The 19,230-nt window shown below is 50.8% G+C and overlaps 1 protein-coding gene across 1 annotated transcript in view; it reads left to right on the top strand.

Moving 5' to 3' along the window:
- CD9 (CD9 molecule) overlaps positions 1-17,181 on the top strand; it is a 33,088-nt gene extending 15,907 nt beyond the window's left edge. Inside the window, exons 2-8 of the mRNA XM_080812275.1 lie at positions 5,447-5,549; positions 11,831-11,928; positions 12,647-12,721; positions 14,509-14,607; positions 14,741-14,830; positions 15,365-15,448; positions 16,596-17,181. Coding sequence (XP_080668401.1) covers positions 5,447-5,549; positions 11,831-11,928; positions 12,647-12,721; positions 14,509-14,607; positions 14,741-14,830; positions 15,365-15,448; positions 16,596-16,661 — 615 coding nt within the window. The 3' untranslated portion in view covers positions 16,662-17,181. The remainder of the gene's footprint in view (positions 1-5,446; positions 5,550-11,830; positions 11,929-12,646; positions 12,722-14,508; positions 14,608-14,740; positions 14,831-15,364; positions 15,449-16,595) is intronic.
- Positions 17,182-19,230: the final 2,049 nt, after the last annotated feature.

The raw sequence follows: 19,230 nt of genomic DNA, 5'->3' as shown, positions 1-19,230 counted from the left end.
AAGGTGTGTGTTCAGCGTTGGCAGAGGGGATGACCAGGAAACTCCACTGTGGGCCCGAGCTGGTGCACTGCTGGGTTTCCAGTCCCCTGGAACTGGCATGAGCCCCAGGTTACAGGGTTACCTGTGCACTCTTCAAAGATCCGAGTGTCAAACTGGACTTCCCGGTGGGGTGAGGACAGTGACTCATGGGCTCTGCATGAAGTTTGATTTTCAGAAGACTCCATCCGGGTTTGTCCCTAAATCTCACTGTGATGTTCGTCATATGCCCTCGCGGGTCTTTCTCAGTATTTTCTTTGGACAAGTTACTGTTCTTGGCAATTTCTGACTTTGGTAGTGAGATAGCAGAAGTTGGATCTGGATGAAAAGCCAGATGGGAAAGGAGGCTTGTTGAAGGGAAGAGGAGAGAGAGAGGAGAAGATTCGGGTGGGAGTTTCAGAGATTCTGTCCCTTTGAAGTAATCGTCTCATGTATGCGATAATTATTTGTTAATTGCTGATTTATTCACTGTTGTGTGCGAGGTGCAGCTGGGCTAAGGGACTAGAAGTCCTGAGAAACAGCCCTGCCCTGAAGGAGCTTGTGCTCCAGTGAGACCCGAGCCCAGCACACCTGCGAGAGGAAGGACGTGTGTGTAGTGTAAGGGCACTGGAGAGAACACACATGAAGCTCTCGGGCTTGCATTTCCTTGGGAGGAGGCTGAGGACATCTTTGGTGGGGAAGCAGCAGGCCTCTGTGGCCAGGATGGTCTTCCAGGAGGAAGGGCTGGCATGAGCAGAGGAGAGAAGGCAGGAGACTAACTTGGGAACCTGAGTGATTCCATCTAAGGGGTGGCTGGGGAGAAGGTAGGCTCAGGGTTCAATGGTGTCATGCTGCTGAGAGATCAGAAAAGGTGAACCACAGCTAATGCCTTAAAACTTAAAACCGAGGGACGCCTGGGTGGCTCAGTTGGTTAAGCGTCTGCCTTTGTCTCAGGTCATAATCTCAGGGTCCTGGAATGGAGCCCCACATCGGGCTCCTTGCTCAGTGGGGAACCTGCTTCTCCCTCTGCCTGCCACTCCCCCTGCTCATGCGCTATCTCTCTCTGACAAATAAATACAATCTTTAAAAAAAAAAAAGAAAAGAAATTTAAAAAAAAAAAAAAACTTAAAACTGAGCAATTGACCTTAGTCACGTGAGCTTTTCAGGGAAATGGCCTCTGCCCCACAGGGAGGGCAGGAGGCAGGCTGGGTGTGTTCTACAGTGACTACTTTGTGGGGACCTGGAGGTGAATAAGCCACCAGTTTCGGTGTCAGAGCACCAAGCAACCAGAAGGGAGCAGTGAACCTGGAGGCAGAGAGGGTTTGTTTCTATTTGGAATTTTAGGATCGAGAGATGGAAGCTTTGAAAGAAGAAACCCAGCTCGGTTTTAGATCTACGGATCTTAGTTTAGATCTACAGTTTCAGATCTATAGAAAGGTTGCAGAGAGAGTATAGCAAGCTCCCCATTCCTCATCAGTTTCCCCTGTGGTTAACACCTCTAGGACTACATTGCATGTGTCACAACTAAAAACTAACGTGGTACATTACTGTTGCCTAAACCTAAACCAGGCTCCATCAGACCTGACTTGTTTGACCGGTAAGACCCTCTTTCTGTTCCGGCATCCCAGCCATGATACCACATGATAGTTACCATGTCTTCTTCATCTCTGATCTGTGACACATTCTGTCTTCCCTGGTTTCTCAGAGATGACCTTACACTTCGGAGAAGCGTGGGCCAAGTATTTTGTAGAATGTCCTCAACTTGGGTTTTTCTCCTGGCTATCTTCTAAGAAAAAACAAACACGCATGAAGAACTCAAGCATTTCCAACACAACAGTGGGGGAAAGCTCCCCTTTTTCTCTCTGCACTGTCAGATAGATGGGCCCATTTGGGGGCTTAAAGGCAAAGAAGCTTTTCTTGGCAAAACCAAAATGTTTCCCCTTGGCTTCCTTTGGGAACAAGGTAACCAGGTAGACTCAGCTGTGCCTTGGGCTGGGAGTCGAGGCTTGGAACTCTCCACTTCCATCCCCACACACAGTTGGTGATCTTGCACAGTTTGCTGTCCTTTTCAGGAGGGGCCCTGTGAGCAGGAACTGGTTCACTGCGCATCTCCATCAGACCTGCTCGGATCCTGCATTGTTGCAAAAGCAAGATGGCAGCCGTGGCAGCGGTGCGGCCAGCGTTCCTGTCATAGGTCAGCTCCCTGTTTTCTTAGTTTATGGAGTCCCTTCATAATCGACTCTGTGCCTTTTTTTCAAAGTGAAAGCTCTCTCTGGTTCTTGCCGTTTGTTTTTTCCTAGTATTCTAAGTAGCTAGGGGTGAGAGCCAGGTCAGGGGGCTGGGGCGCCCCCCAGCGCCACACCAAAAACTGAATTCTTCTAGAAAGTACTCCAGAGCCCCTTAGATAGTGCCACGTGCACAACCGGGAGCCTTTATTAGGTGGTGACCAGTATATGTGGCCCTGTGACCCCAAGCCATCCATCCTGACCCGGCAGACTAAAGCAATTTCTCCCAATAGCATTCCAGAAAATAGGGCAGCTAATGGCTTACATATCTTTCCCTCAGGCCAATTAACTCAGTAATTCAATCCAAAAAGGCCTTAAGACTCACTCCTCTGATTTCTGTGAACCACGTGCTCCCAGTCCTGCCTCTGACCCTCCCTTCCACCTGGGTATCTTGAAGCCTCCTCCTCCTCTTTCTCTCTTTTGGTGAGTTTATAGGCATAAGAAGCTGAGATCAATTACTGTTTTTTTCCATTTCTCCAGAGCCAGCTGCTTTTTCTTCCTCATTTTAGTGAAACACTGTGGCTTTGACAACCAAGCAGCACAATGATAGGTTCGGGGGGAGGGGGGTCCACATGTGTGGGATCCCCAACTCTCTCTGGCCCTGTCCTTGGCCAGGGTGAGACCTGAAGTCTTTCTTCTCCTGGTTCCAGTTCTCCAGCGTGGTGTCCTTCTTGCCACTGGTGTGTGTAAACCAGAGAAACGATCGGACTTAACACAGATTTGGCTCAGGGTCCTTGAAATGATACAATGGAAGGGGCCTAACCATTGCAGGTGTGTTTTGGGTACGCCTGCTGTTATCCATGGAATCATTCCCAAAGAGAAATAATTGCACATAATTGAGAAAGCATAGAGCAGAAAAGATGGGCCTCTCCTCAGTCCCAGGTGTTCTCAGCAACAGCACCAGCAAGATGAGGGTGAGAGGGAGGACTGAGGACGAAGTTTGTGGCCAAGCACGGACTGAAATTGAGACCTCCCTCTGATGCTTGGGAAGCCCCTGCCTATAGTGCTCTCAGGTTAACACGATCATGTCCACAGGGAGGCCTGCGGCCTCAGTCTCCCATAGTCCAGGGCTCTCATTGGGCCTCCATATGTTGTGGAGAGATGAGAAAGTATTGCCCTCTTTCCTTTAACTCTTCCAGGACCCCACCTAGTGTGTGCTTGTCCTGGACTCGGTGCACAGGGATGGGGATGTCGGAGCTGGCCCCACCGTGTCCCTGCCCCAATGGTGGCACTCCTGTGTCAGGAGAACCTAGTCTGAACCAGGGTACCCAGGCTAGAAATGGGGAAGAGACGCCTACTTCTACACCACCCTGTCCCCCACCGCTGGAGTGTCTGCTGTCTTTGGATTAGGCCAGGAGACCCTCACTCACCTGCAGGTCTTTTGTGAATAGAAGGAAAGCTTGGCACCGTGAGTTTTTCTTCTCTGCACTGTGTAGTGCAGAGTGTGTAGTGCACTGTGTAGCTATGGGTCACCTGGTGTCCTTACTTCTTACTGATGTTTGGTGTTGCCTTCCATCAGATGAGAGCTAAGAGGAGATGCTGAATGACTGTCCTCCGCAGGGAGGGGTGCAACCCTGGGGACCTGAGTGTTGACTGAGTTACTCTCATGAGGCCCACTTGGTGGTACCTCCCTTGGAAGGACTTCTAATGTCATCTCCTTTATTTCTACCCATACTTAAATGTAAGGAGGGGCCACATGTCACCGTTCCTGTTCTACAGATGGGAAAACTGAGGCAGTAGAACCCTGGGCCAGGAATTCCAGAGCTGTGGACACACAGTGCTGGAGATGTGGGCAAGGGTTTGACCGTACTGCAGGCTGAGGCCCTGGGTCATCACATCCGCTGTCGCCGCCTCCACCTCGTACATCTGCACCCACTGCCAATTCCCCAGGAAAAGGAGAGAAGCAAACAGTTACAGAGAGAGAGGCCTGGCCGCACCATGGCTGTCCCAGCTCCCAGGGCAGAGAACCAAGCTCCCTCAGGAGCAGGGGCTCTGACACAGGGCTCCTGTTGTCGAGGAGGGTGGTCTGGGAGCCACTCACTCATCCCGTGGGCCCTTCAACGCAGCCTGGGAGTCACTTTCGCACAAGACCCGGGCCGGGTGAGAGACGAGGGAGCTCAGCTCCGCACTGGGAGTCAAGGACCACTTGGCCGGGGGCCACCTGCAGAGGCCTCTAGTTCAGCAGTGCCAGACGGGGATGTGGCACCTTGGTTGTATTCCCTAGTGGGAAGCTCTGCCCTTCAGGGTCCAGCATCTCAACTTGCCCACCTACAAAATGGGATTTTGGGGAAGATTGGGGGATTACTCACACATGTCTTACCTGATGTTTATAAGGATCACTCGTTTGGAAGCGTGTGCCTAAAACCTAGAATGGGTCCGGTCAGCCACTAAGGTTTGTCAGAGACAGAAGGAAAGGACAAATGTGGGCCACTCCAGAGAGACTCTGCTGTGTTGCTTACTGAGCCGTGTGATTTCATGAGGAATCACAGCTGCCCTCATGCGTGCTAGACTGTGCCTGCTGAGCATCTGTCGTCTTTTTTACCGCACAGTGCATATACGGAGTAGTGCGTGAAACATGAACGGTTTAAATCCTAATTACGATGTCAGTATCCACGGCACCACCACCCAAGTCCAAAGCTAGACTGTTCCCAGTGCCCTAGACCCTGCCCTTGCGAGTTCTATTCTCTCCCTCCCGCTACGGGGCACCCCACACTTGACTTTACGATAATCGCTGTCTTTTCCTTTTCCTTTGTCATTTACATGGACCCCTAAACAGTAAACGATTTGTAACTATAAGGAATCACACTGCATGTGTTTTTGTGTCCCTTGCTTCTCTTCTTGGACACCATGAGGTGTGTTCATAGAATCGCATGTGGCTAACCGTGGCCCCTGTTCACGGCTGTGTAGTATTCCAGCACCTGTGAAGTATCCGTTCTGCTGCTGGGCTGCTGATAGGTAGTGGTTCCCAGCCAGCTGATATTTTTAGCAAAAGGATTGATCCCCACACTGGCTGCTGTTACTAGCAGGTGTACAGTGAGAGGCAGAGGCCGAGGGTAGTCCCAGAGCCCTTTGTAAGTCTCCTTTCCGGTGTTGTGGCCCTGTGCTCCCCTGGCAGGACTAACACCCACATCCGGGATATCTTGCAGCTTGCCGGAATCGCAGTCCTTGCCGTCGGACTATGGCTCCGATTCGACTCCCAGACCAAGAGCATCTTCGAGCAAGACAGTCAGCCTTCCAGCTTTTACACAGGTGAGTGGGGAGGAGGCGCTGAGTACCTCCCCTTAACTTCGGAGATTCTGTGTTGATCCAGGGATTGGCCTTGGCAAAGACTTTTCCTCTGGCCCCCGGTTGGCCTGGCCTGTCCTTTTCAAGCCACGCTTTGTGCAGTCCAGCCCACAAATTTACATTTGACTGTTGTGGTTTCTTTTATCATGCTGACTAAGTTTGGCATCCTGACCATTCCCCCCCCACCCCCCCGCCCCAGGAAGCTGGCTGTGCCCAAGTTGCTGCCACTCTTGAGGGTTTAAGAACCTCTGTGCTTGTCCCTGACCCTCTCTTCATGCCCTGTCTTCGTGATCTTACTCAGTTCCTTAATTCAAAAAACTTTGTCCTGGACATCCAGACTACCAGGAGTAAGAGAGGTGAGCCCTCCCCACTGTGCAGACAGGGGCTCTCAGACCCCAGACCACCTGCCTCCTGGATCAGACAGTCAAAATGAGTAAGAGTCTAGCAGAGAGGTCAACCTGGCAGACCCCGGGGTGGGGGGGTGGTGGTTAATGCCGCTGGTATTCAAGGGTATTTGGCAGGTATTTGGTTTTATTTGTTTGTTTCCTGAAGTGCTTTTGCTTTAGGGCAAAGGTTTGCAATTTAAACACAAATAGACTTAGCAGCTTACACAGGGCTCCTGGACATCTTTTTATCTTTTCTACCATTATTCTGTCCCTTCCACCCACTGCCAAAGCTTGTCAAATGCAAGTCCCCAGTTTCTAGTCAACTCACAGAATACAAAATCCCACAGCTCTTTCTGTTTTGGGATAGGAAACACTCATTTACGAGAAATAAGAGCAGCCCCCTATTTTTAGGACGATGCTGCCATGTCATCAGGCTCAAAGTCTAAGTTTGGTCATTTCCTTCCCACCCACCAAAGAAGTTATTAAAAAAAAAAAAAGAAGAAAGAAAAAAGATGGAGAACACAGCCTGAAGAGAGTGAGCCCCCAGGCCTTTTGAAGGACGCAATGGCTGGTGGGCACAGGGACCCCCTTCCTGCCTCCCAGACGCAGCCTGAGCCAGGCCCCCATGGGCCCTTTGTCTGCACGCGCCTGGCACTGTAGAAGTTTCCCTGCTTGTATTGCCTGTTGCTGTTGTTTTGGGGATTTTTCAGGGTGTGTCTCCTACTTTCCGGAAAGAAAGTGAGGGAAAGAATAGCACAAGTATGTTTTCTGAAAAAACTATGTGCATGCATGAGCGTGCGCGCGCACGCGCGCACACACACACACACGGAGTTTTTAGGGAGTAGGTCTCCAAAGTGCCCAGACTTGTTTTAGCAACAGCATTTTTGCAGGGTGGCGGGGGAGGGGGGCCTGGAATGCTGCCCTGTGGAGAGGAAGCAGCATAGGGGCGCTGTGCTGAGGGGGACCTGACACCCTCCTGCCCTCCTCCTTGTCATGCCAGGGAGCCGAGAGCCCTCTGGGGGAGACAGGAGAGTACATCTGCCCGGGAATGGAGAAGCGGTTGGCGGCGTTGGGCCCGTGTCCTGAGGAGAGCCTGGCCTCCTGCTCCCGCTGCCGTTGTCCTCTGCAGAGTGCCTGGCAGGCTTGGGTCTTTTGTTTCCTAGGACTCTGGCTAATTCCCCGTGTTTCTGGATCTGGGAGGCAAGACTGTCATTGAAAAGTGGAGGAACCAGGAGGAAGACAGCTCCTCCTCCGCGTGTTGCTCACTGTCTCACGCGTGTTGTTACGTGATTTAATCCTCGTAACTCTTTAGGGTACATGGAATGATTCCCACCTTATCAACGAAGGAACCAAGGTCCAGAGATTAGAGAACGTGTTGAGCTGTACCCGTCAAGAGGCAGGGCTAGGATTTGAACCCAAGCCTACAAAAGCTGCTTCTTGGCTTACCCGTGCTAGATTGTGGGGAGGACTCCCCATTTAGGAAGAGAAAGTATCTCTACCAACTGGATGTTCCCTGTTGGGGAGGTGGGCAGGGTGGAGGCTAGTCTGGCCTTTGACCTCACCCAAATTGTAGTTGGGGGAGGGAAGCCCCCAGCACTGGTGGCCCCGGCCAGCGGGTGACAGGTGGGGAAGTCATGCAGGATGGCAGGAGAGTGACGAGCACATGGTTGGAGGAGCCATGGCCTTCCTCTGGGAGTCACAGGGTGCAGGATGGCCGTGATCCTACCCAAAGTGACCAGAGGCACAGTCCCAAAGAGACACAGCGATGCCTAGTTGGAGGCCAGCGACCACTGCTCCCTCAACTCCAATAGAGGAATACTGGCACTTTGCTTCCCCGGGAAAGAGCTCAGCTTTGGAGAGTGTGTTCTGCTTGCAGAAGCCCAACAAAGGCGGGCAATGCAAGGGATACTCGAGCATCATCAGACAAGTGGCCACTTGGGTCTGGCTGGGCCTTGCACTTCACCGAGTGTGCTGGGAAACCGAGTCACTGTCACTCATGGGCAGAGGGCCAAGAAGGCGTCACCCTTCCCCCTTGAGCTGTGACACCAGCCTTTGTATTGACCCATGCCCCTCTTCTGGCGGAGTGCCCGCTCCACCCCTGCCGATATTCTGGGCATCGTGGGGTGACCGTACCTTGCACGGGGGGCCTCCCCATCTGCCGCACCCACCGGTCAGCATGATCGCGCAACCGACCCTTTGGAAAACCTGAAGGACCCCGGGGTGGGTTTTCTCCAGGGTGGGCAACAGCTTTTAAAATAGAGAAAGAATGCATAACCAGTCCGAGAAGCAAGTGAAAAAAGAAACTTTCCAACATTCACAACAGTCAGTAGTAAATCCGGAGCAGCTGACGGCCTTATATGGGCCTTCTCCCCAGTTCAGGCCCTGGGAGATTCAGCCTGTCAGCAGTATCCATAATCCCAGGCCGCAAACACATTGGGGAACTTTATTTTCTTGGTCCCAGGCCAGCAGCCCTTCTTAACTCCTTGGCGTCCTTCCTGGACCATAGCCACTGACTGAGGGCAGCTGGGGGACCCAGGCAGAGGCTGTGGATGTCCTGGTCCACCCTTCCCTGGGACCATTCCTCTTCTTAGGACAAGGTGCCTAAGAGTTTCCAGGGTACGTGGCTTTTGCCCTCAGCGAGCTTGAGGCCTCGGGCGCTTTGTTGCTCTGTGCCCAGTTCTCCCCAGCCTGAAACTGGAAGAACTCACACACCCACAACCTCTCCGAAACAGAAATATACCGTGCTTGGCAAGTGGGGCATCACTGTGATGCTTATATTAGTGAGAACGGCCACCTACGGGACAGAGCGGGACCAAGAGAGAGCCACTGGGGAGCCACGTAGGGTTCCTTTGAACCCCTGATTGGGTATTTGGAGACAAGAAACTGTTGTTGTCAGTGGCAAGCTGGGGCCAGGGCAGGAGGCCGATGTGTCCCCCTGGAGCTGAAGCGCAGAGCCCTGATACGCAGGTGAAAAGAACGCTCAGTTTTGTGTATAAAGAACATCCCGGCATATGCTTCTGCTCTACCAAAGGCTTTTCTTCTCCTCTGACCAGGCCTATAATGTCAGCCTGAAAAAAGAATCAACAGCCCTTAAGCAAATTAATACAGTAATCCTGGAGAAGGCTCCATGACGAATAACTTTTTCCATGAGTCAGACAGAAAGCTAACATTCATTTGTTTTGTAAAGGGGAACGCTTTGTCATTTGTCATTGCCAGCCTTTGCTAACAAGCTCAGGATGTAGGCTAGGAGGAGCCCGTCCAGAGGGAAGCCCAGCAGGGACCTGCAAAGAAGCAGCCAAGCCCTCCAGTGGTTCCGTGGCTTCCGAGGTGGGGGAGGGGGCCTGTTGCCCAGGAGCCCCCCCTGCAGCTTCATGGCCACTGCTGAAGTGCCTGTCAGCAGCCCCCCGCCCCCGGGGAATTGCTTATCTTCCTCCCCAGCCAGAGAGGGTGAAGCCAAGACACCCCCACATCTGCAGCTCTCCAAACAAGATACTATACCAATGACCTTTGTCCTGCAGTCTTCATCTGCTGAGCCCAAAAATGAATATTTACCATTAACCAGCAAGCCCATTAGGAGGAGAATCCATCGCATGCGTTCTCTTTCTCTCTCTCCCTCTGCAGAGAGAAGTGCTTTTTCCTTTAGTAGCTCTCCATGCTGCCAATCCAACTCCCCTGACTTCTGCCAGGGCTGTCCTGGTTTACGAAGCGGGGTCTGGACTTAACAGAAGACATGTCCGTCCACTCCCACTCCGACTCTCTTCCATGTGCTTGCAAATCCTTTTGATCTCTTAATACCCCCTGTGTATTCAGCCCTTGCTGTAGAGCTCAAAGGAGTGACCTCATCCTTTCTTGTCTTCCCCCGATGAGATGGGGAGAAACCGGGGCCATTTGACTGCCGTGGCTCGCCTGTGTCCCCATGGCAGGGCCACCCCTCCCGCGGTGCCCATGCAGTGCGTAGGGCCGCGTGGCCTGAGTCCGGCCCGCCGCCCCACACTGTCAGACAGCCCAGGAGGCTAGGACTTGACTTGAGGACAAGCTGCATTTGTCCCCATGCCCAGTCTGGGCCAGGCATGCACGGGAACAATACCCATATTCATACAGCGAAGGGGTTTGCCAGTAAACCCACGTGACTTGACATCACGACAGATGTGGGGGGGAAAGGGGAGAGACACAAATGCTCCGTTGTGTGCGCTCCGCTTGGGGCTGCCCGGGAAGCTCAGCTGCAGGCGGGCTGCACGGTTTGTTGCCTGCAAAGCCTCAGCTCTGGACTAGGGGTGCAGATGGGGGACAGTGAAGTCACTGTAACACCTGCCAAGGTTCTCACTGCACTGTCCCGTTGTGCATTGTGCGGAAACATCACAGACATGCTCTCTCAGCTTCAGCCAGCACTTCGGGGAAGTCTCTCTAGTCCCAGTGAGTAGGGAGGGATCAGCAAGTGTATGAAGATGCATCACTGTGGTTCTGAGTGATGGCCCTCTAACCCTTGTATTACCCAGAATCACAGCAGCCAGCATTTGTTGTACACCTTTGGATCCTGTCCCTTCGTCTGTACTGCAAGCCCTGAGGTGGGCATCGTTCCCACTCCCATATCACAGATAGAAGGTCGTTGCATAGAGAGAGGCAGTCGCTTTCCCAGGGTCACAGAGCTGGCTCTCAAACCCAGACATGCTCTCCCCACATGACAGGAGCCCCTCTCCAGATTGAACAGAACTCACCTGCAAGACAGGAAGACACGGGACCTCTCTGCCAGCTTCCCCACGGGGCCTCTGCACTGGGGAGTGGGACAGCTGTGACTTCTCCAGAATAGGACTACCAAGACTGGCCCCTCTGGGCCTTCCCTGGGGGGTGCTGGAAGGAAGGACGAGGGCCAGGCTCCACTGTGTTCCCCTCCCAGGGTTTTACACCATGTTGGGTCCAGGCAAAAAGTCACTGACCTTCTCACTCAGATTGAGGACTTAGAAACCGTGTCCTCACCCTCCCTTTAAAGGAGGATCCTGTTCACCCTTCACCTGGAACAAATGATATGCAACCCTAAGACCTCTTCAGTGTGCTTTAAGGGATGTTTTGAAATTTTCTAGCCACCGGACTCTCGTTTTACTGATAAAGATACCAAGACCCAGAGAGGGAATGTGTCTTACCCAAGATCACACAGCACGTAGTAGCAGAGTCGGGATCAAAGTGGGAGGTCTTCTGACGTCAGGCCTATGTTTTGCTCACTAGAGCAAGTACTCGTTCCTTGGCCAACACGTGCCCTTGGCCTTACTGACCATGCGTCCCTCACTGCCCCCCAGAAGCAGGGCAGGGAGGCACCCCTTCTGGGAATAAGGCAGAGCTGGCCCACCCTAAGAATGGCTGTCTGAGTGCCGCAACCGCAACCCCTTCCTACCAAAGCCTGCGCTGACACACTCTTCTGTCCAGGAGAAGCCAGCCCAAGGCTCCTTGGAGTCCCAGGAAGTCAGCCCCAGTCTGGAGGGTCTATTTTAATTGGTGTGAGTGGATTCATCTTGCTGGAAACAGCTGAGAGACTGGATCGGTTTGTGTCCTGAGTCAAATCTGGGGATTTCTGTGGATCTCTTTGTCCTGGTTAGGGGGACATGAGCACCTTCCAGAAAGGCGAGGGTAAGATGGGAGTGAGGGCTTGGTGGGGTAGGGTCCTAGAAGACAGACTGGTGGGAAAGAGACTTAAGAGCAGAGATGGAGGAGGCTGTTTTGAAGGATGGGACACTTCCTCCCTGAGGGAGGGGTGATAAGGATGGCGGCACGGCCCAGATTCTTAGGGAGGGGATAAAGGAATTGCAGGACATATCTGGGCCTCCACACTATTGACTCCCTGCCTTGCCCTCTGCTCTCTCCCCTCAGGAGTTTATATTCTGATTGGAGCCGGTGCCCTCATGATGCTGGTGGGCTTCCTGGGCTGCTGTGGAGCCGTGCAAGAGTCCCAGTGCATGCTGGGATTGGTGAGTACCCCATCCACTCCCCGCAACCACTCTGACCCCCAGACCCCTGCCCCCAAGATCTCATAGAACACATGGGGTGGGATGGAGTGAAGAGGGTACCCTAAGGGCTTGAGCCCTCCTCAACAACTCCACTGCAGGCCCCGCCCCAGCCTCCTGCGAGGCAGCCATCTTGTCCTCCTCCCCCGAAGCCTTGCCTTGCTCCTCTTCCTTTCTGGAGCCTCTCTCTCTTATCACTTCCCTTAGGCGACTAAATGCCAGGACTTTGTTTTCCCCTTTTTCGAGGACCACGTTTGCTTTTTTTCCCTGAATCCACAGGTACCTTTGCTTTCTCTTATTTTAAAATTTGTTACAGTTTTCTTCAAATTCCACAGTATATTCTTTCTTTATTTCCTCAAATCCCTGTGGTTTTTGTGAGTGAGTGATGGTATTTTATCAATGACTCTTCATTAACACCTTAGAAATACCAGTTCTGGGGTCAGCTGTGCCCCGTTCTTTCCTCCTGAGGAATATCTTCCTACCACTGCTTTCATTCCTCACCTTAGCTAAGGCTCACAGTTCCATAAACTTCTCCCCTGTCCCTTCCAGGGTGTTCATTTGTGCCCCCAGATGCCCGACCCCCAGAGACTTGTTGATCTTCCTTGGTCTCCAGAATACCCTTTGGTTGCTCTCATTGCCTGTCTGGGATTTCTCCTCATCCTATCCCTTCTTTGTCTTCTAGTTCTTCGGCTTCCTCTTGGTGATATTTGCCATTGAGATAGCTGCAGCCATCTGGGGATATTCCCACAAAGATGAGGTAGGTTTCTCCCATAAGATCTCTTGGGAGTAATACAGGTTTGGGAATTTGGGAGGGGGAATGATGAGGGCAGACGGGTGTCCCAGTTGGCCACTTCGGTCTGCTTTCAGCCATCACACATGCCTCTTATTTCACCACGCTCCCATGTGCCCATCAGAATGTGATCTCCTCCAGGGAAGGGGATGTGGGTGTCCTGCCAGCCACTCCGTCCAGTTCCCTAGATGGTGCTGGCACATAATAGAAGTTTAGGAAATCCTCACTGGGTCCGTATGTGTCTCACACATCAGCAGCCCTGCCCCCATCTCCTCTGGAAAGATGGCTTAGGAAAACAAGACTTTGTGTGGGCTGGACCCACCACCACCCCCGCCCCTTCACCTAGTCTCTTAATATGTGCCTCCGTGAGCTGAGTGCTGTCCAGACCCCACGTGAGTCCAGAGATGTGCAAGCCGTGGGCCCCCCTTAAAGCAACTGCCACCTGGGTGAAGGATATGCATGATAAGTGTCATAGAAATCATTTATATCCAGAAGTTCCAAGGAGTGGGAGAAGGTAGCACACCAAAGGGAAATCTCTTCTGGCTTCCTGGAGAAGCGGGCATCAACACAAGCCTTGGATGAAAGAGAGGATTTCAGGAGGAAAGTTGGTGGGAGACTGAGTACTTTATTTTATTATTTTTTTTAAGATGTTTATTTATGTATTTGAGAGAGAGAGAGAGAAAGCAAGCCTGAGTGGGGCAGGGGCGCCAGAGGGAGAGGGAAAGGGAGAAGCAGACTCCCCACTGAGCTCGGAGCCCAACATGGGGCTCAATCCCAGGACCCTGGGACCATGACCTAGGCTGAAGGCAGACGCTTAACTGACTGAGCCATCCAGGTGCCCCCCGAGGACTTTCCATTAAAGACAGCTGAACATGGGCTCCCCCGGGGAGCCACTAAAGAGTTGTGGGCCAGGATGGGCCACATCAGAACAGTGTTTTAGGAAGGGCTGTCTTGGCTTGTTCAGCAGCAGCAAGTGCAGGGAGATTGGATGCCGGGACCCCATTTAAAGAGAGAAAAAAATAAAAGAGAGATTTAACTGTCCAGATATAAATGCTGCAACCATAGAAATAGGAAGGGATGCTAGTGGAAGCTGCTGAAGGAGAGATTCTGGATGTTGGTCAGGGCGAGAGACGGGCATTTGTTAAACTAGGGTGTACCCCGGTGCAGAAGGAGAATAATTGTCCTTCATATTATAGTTGCTAATACTTATGCCAAATTTACTCTGTACCAGACACCGTACTAAGGGCTTAACATGCAGTATCTCCTGTAAATCCTCACCATAACCCCTGAGGCACAAACTCCTATCATCTCCATCCTACATACGCAGAAAAAGGAGGTACAGAGGGGTTTGGTAATTTGCCAGAAGTCACACAGCCTCTAAGTGAAGAAGAAACAAAGGGAAGCCTGAGGAGCTAGCTTGGTCAGGAGTAGGATGTTGTTGTTACTGTTCTTTAGACCGGAGAGAGTCCGTTTTGTTCACAAGTAGAAGGGAGGGAGCCAAGTTGGGTGGAAGGGACCAGCCAAAGTTACAAGGGAAGAAGGGAAAATGGCCAGAGTGGGTTCCTAGGGATGTGGGAGGAGACGAGAAGGGCCCCGGAGGTGCTGGGAGAGGTAGGACCAGTCTGGTAGCTTCAGTCTGCTCAGGGACGTTTTCTGAGCACAGGAATCTGTTGTCTGAGCAGGAACAAGATGAAACAGGTGACATTTGTCCAAGAAAATGCCCTGTCTGCCCCTCTCTTTTCTGCCCATCCCAGGTGATTAAGGAAGTCCAGGAGTTTTACAAAGACACCTACAACAAGCTGAAGTCCAAGGACGAGCCCCAGCGGGACACCCTGAAAGCTATCCACTACGCGGTACGTCACCCCCGCAAAAGCTCCTTGGGCACGTGCCTGCGCACCGGGGCCTGAGCACACCAGACCCGGTGTCCATATTCTGGTGGTCTGCGTTGTTCGTCTCTCTCACCCGTCTCTGCCCTTCCCTCTGCAGCTGAACTGCTGTGGTCTGGCTGGTGGAGTAGAACAGTTTATCTCTGACATCTGCCCCGAGAAGGATGTTCTGTCAACCATCACAGTGAAGGTAAACTCGTGTGCCCCCGCCAGCTGCTCTGGACCAATCCCACCGGGGTTGACGTGAAATCCTGCCCTTTCCTCCTGGGAGGAGGAGTTCTCCTGTGCAAGGGCCCCTCAGTGGGTCCATCTCTTTTCTCCCCCCTGCCCCCGGGGCCTCTGCTTCCTCAAGGGCAGCAGAACAAGGACCAGACCAGGGAAATAATGAAGTATTTAGACGTGCCAACAGCTCATGATTGGAAGCTGGACCTAATGTCCAAACTTCAGAATAATCAGAAGTAACCCAATGGCCTAATGGGAGCTAGACCCCAAAGCAGGGGCTTACCCTTCTTCCTTCCCTTATTTCTTACCCAGACTTTAGGGACCCACCTCCATATCCCTTGGGTCTCACTTCCATCCACCAGCCAGGACACCTGGGCACTCCTGTCCCCAGCCCTTTCTGGGACCCCCCAGCATTCCTGGTGTGACACAGGTGCTATGGGAGGGAGGAGGTGCGCTGGAGAAGGGATTGTGTGTGACCTGAGTCTTGGTTTGGCCCCCTCAGCCCTGCCCTGAGGCCATAAAAGAGGTCTTCCACAACAAATTCCACATCATCGGCGCGGTGGGCATCGGGATTGCGGTCGTGATGGTGAGTATTGAGGACACCCAGAGGGAATGATTGTCTCAGTGATCAACATCCATTAAGCATACACTCTGGCCAGGGACTGTGTTCACTCATCAATTACTTTATCAACTAATTTAATCCTCACCATACCTATGAGTGCGAGCTGTTGGTATGCCCCTTGTACAGACTACGGAGTGGAGAGACAGAGAGGTTGAGTTGATCAAAGCCTCTGAGCTCATGTGTGAAGCATCTGGGATTTGAGCTCCGTACATATCTCTCCAGTACGTGTTGGCTTACCATCAAGGTTCAGGGGTAAGTGTAAGGTGATGCCAGTGCTGCTGGTCCACAGACCACACTCTGAGTAGCGAGGGTGTAGGTCACCCAGACCTGTTAGTTAGCCTGGGATAATCTTCAGGACATGTTTTTGTTATGCACCTGCTTTGCTTTTCCCCAAGAAAGTAGTTCAGTAAAAGTTACATGGATGGGAATTGTTTCACACACACACACACATACCATAGTCTGAAAGGCATCCAAAGGTGGACAGCCAGAAAGAAGATTCCAGGCTTCAGGTAATCTACTGTCCTGCTAATGAGCACTCCCAGAAACCATTAAAGGGCAACCAGGATTCCCTGCAGTCACCCCCTCTTGCCCCAAAAGGGAGTAGTAAGAACCATGTAGGGGACTTAGCCCTCCTCTGCCCCAGTAAGACTATCCCAGAAGTAAGAATTGCTTCCTTTCTTAGTGGTTATTTACACCTGAGAAAGGCTTGAGGCCACTTTCAGTAAAAACCATAACAGTACTTCTTAAAATGGAATATAAAACAGAGACACACACATAGGTGGAAAGCAGTACAAGCCTGTGTGGATCATTGGAATATCTGCCCTTTGAGCATTAAATTGAGCTCTGAGCTTATTTGTCATGCTCTGGAAGTTTCCTCAGGGAAGTGGCTTGTGCCGTTTACATGAGCAAGTCACCGCAGACCCGCAGAACCCCAGCAGTCAGTGACTTCCCGTTACCCAGCCCCTGTCTCTCCTTCGGCACCCCTCGGCGTGCCTGACCCTGTGGTCACTATCCTTGTTTGTCTTGGCCCCGGGTGACTCATGTCTTTCCTCTCCCTCACCCTTCCCTCGGCAAATCCACCCTGTTCCTCATGTTCCCTTCTGTGTTCTAGATATTTGGCATGATCTTCAGTATGATCCTGTGCTGTGCCATCCGCAGGAGCCGAGAGATGGTCTAGAGTCAGCTTGCACCCCTGAGCAGGAAAGTCCAGTCCTGAAGATTGTCGGTTATTTTCTTGGGGTTCTGTTTTTTAGTTTGGGGGGTTTTTTTTGTTTTGTTTTTATTTTTGTTTTGGGGGTTTTTTTGGTGTTGTGTTGTTCTGGTTTTTTGACCTTTTTTTTTTTTTTTTTTTTTTTTTTTTGCCACTAACCTTAGTATTCATTCTGCATTTCTAAACAAAAAAGTTATTCCATGTTTGTCTTTTTAATGCTTTATTCAGTATTGGTATTTGTAGTTGAGAGATTTGGGGATTTGGTTTGCTTTGGTTTATATTTTTTTGTTGTTGTTTGTTTTGCTTATTATGTTAAGCAGAAATCCTGCAATGAAAGGTACTATATTTGCTAGACTCTAGACAAAAGATATTGTACATAAAGAGAATTTTTTTGTCTTTAAACAGATAAAAAAATGTCTATCATACTTAATCAGGTTGTAACTTATGTTGAAGACAATTTGATACGTAATAAATGATGATGACAATATCCTGGACCAGTTTTTGGTTTTTGTTTCCTGTATATTTTTTAAAGCTATTTGTTTTTTAGATGTCTTATAACCTCATTTATTTGAGAATTAGGTTGGAAAGTTGGTCTCCCTACTTGACTAATGAAGAAAGCAAGACAGGAAGGGATTTTGATCCCACATCACACAGTTGTTAATAGAATCTGCACCAGAACCTAGCCCATGCCTCTTTCTTGCAGCATCGGGTTGTACGTCGGGAAGATAGCAGTAAATGTGACCTCCCTGATGGCGGGGGACTTAGTTTTCTTCACTGCTCTACCCCTAGCACCTAGAACCTACTGTCTCTGGTGTGTAGTAGGTGCTCAATAAATATTTGTTGGCAACTAATATTTGTTGAATAAATGAGGGCATTTGATGAGGGAGGCAGAATATTAAATGTTAAATATTATATATATTATAATTTACATTTTATATATGAGAGTGTGTGTGTGTGTGTGTGTGTGTATAATTTGCTACACGGATTTGACCTTGTACGATCATTAGAATTGTTTGCATAGTCTCTTTAAGACTATTGGCTTTGCATCAGACACGGGAACTTGAAGCCTTGTGGTCAGGGGGCAGACAGGAAGGACACCCGGATGTCCTTGGGGAGAGCAAAAACAGGCCAGAACTCAAACAGGAGCTTGAGAAGACCGACAACTCTGTGTCAGTTCTTGTTCCTCTGATGGCGGTGTGGGTCCTACAGAGACCAGCACTCTGTGTTAGAGCTAAACACAGGCCAGGAGCTGGAGGAGCTGACATGAGCCAGCAAAATAAGCAACAGTTTTGTGTGAGCTGCAAAATGTCTCATTACCTTTCAGGCCTCCCATGTGAGGAGGGGGAAAGTGCAGGGTTAGCGTGCTTGCATCTCATTGCTATTCTGTGGCCCCAGGAGCCGTATTAATCTGAGCATTTGAGGGCTAATTGTACTGTTTCAATGTGGAAATAGCAGGTCAACTCTTCTTTCTATGAAAATGTGAATGAGCCCATCTTAAGTCAGCATCATAATCCCTGGTTAATTCTAATATCTGCCCTGTTGGTGACTGCCAGCTCCGTTTAGATAAAGCAGGTTCCATCTACATGCTTTCCACTCTGCTGCTCTGCTGAAGAGTAGGTGGGGTCAGAGTATAACAGATTTGCTGCTACTAAAATCGAGGAATACCTCAGTGTTATACCCCGTCTTCTCAGTTTGTCATAAATAATGGGTCAATTGGCTAGTTTAAGCGAAAGCTTAAGAACACAAATAGTATCTCCTGGAACCCAAGAATGGAAACACAGTTGAGCCATAGGAAGTTTCTGGAACCATGGACTAGGAACTCCTGCAGCTCTGTACTTCTGAGTGCTGTGTTCTGCTCCCCAAAGAGACCACTTGTCTCTGCTACTCCGTCCACATGGGTTGCGAAGAGAGCTGGTGTTCAGCCCCCAAGTTTATGCAGACAACCTCCAGTAGCCTCACTTGAAATTTCCGGAGAGAAAATCTGCCCCAGTTTTCAGTGCAGTATCTATCCCTGACTTCAGTGGAGGGGTACGTGTAGTAAAGACTCATCCATCCTCTCACCTGTAGACTGAACCTAAGATCAGAAAAGGAGGGATCACTGAGAGCTGGCAGACCCCAGAAGGGAGCCAGCTGGTCCACGCTGTGCCCAGTCCAGCCCAATAAGCTCACCCTGACTCCTGGTGGATGGGTCTAGCTGAAGGTCTACAACTAAGGCAAAACCAAGATCGGCCAATGCTCTCAGGGCCTGAAGGGCTTTTGGAACAAAGTCCTTCAGGAAGTTATAGGTCACAAGAAGGCAATAGACTGCCAATAGCAGTAATAGCTATGGGTTCAGAAAGAACCTCCTTGGGCAGAAGAGGAAGGGAAGCAGAGCTGGATGTGTCGGCCTCTTGGTTCAACTGGGAAAGGCAGAGCAGGGGCAGCAAATTTGAATATAAACAAATGGATAGTAAAGGTTATTACCGGTTATTACTTTACCTGGTGCCCTTCAAGGACTGAGAGTGCTTTAATATCCCCAAACTCCATGCCTTCTACT

The sequence above is a fragment of the Martes martes genome, assembly GCF_963455335.1.
Source record: "Martes martes genome assembly, chromosome: 8".
Classification (NCBI taxonomy): domain Eukaryota; kingdom Metazoa; phylum Chordata; class Mammalia; order Carnivora; family Mustelidae; genus Martes; species Martes martes.
The sequence above is the reverse complement of the archived record's forward strand: the minus strand, read 5'-3'. Positions and strand labels throughout refer to the sequence as shown.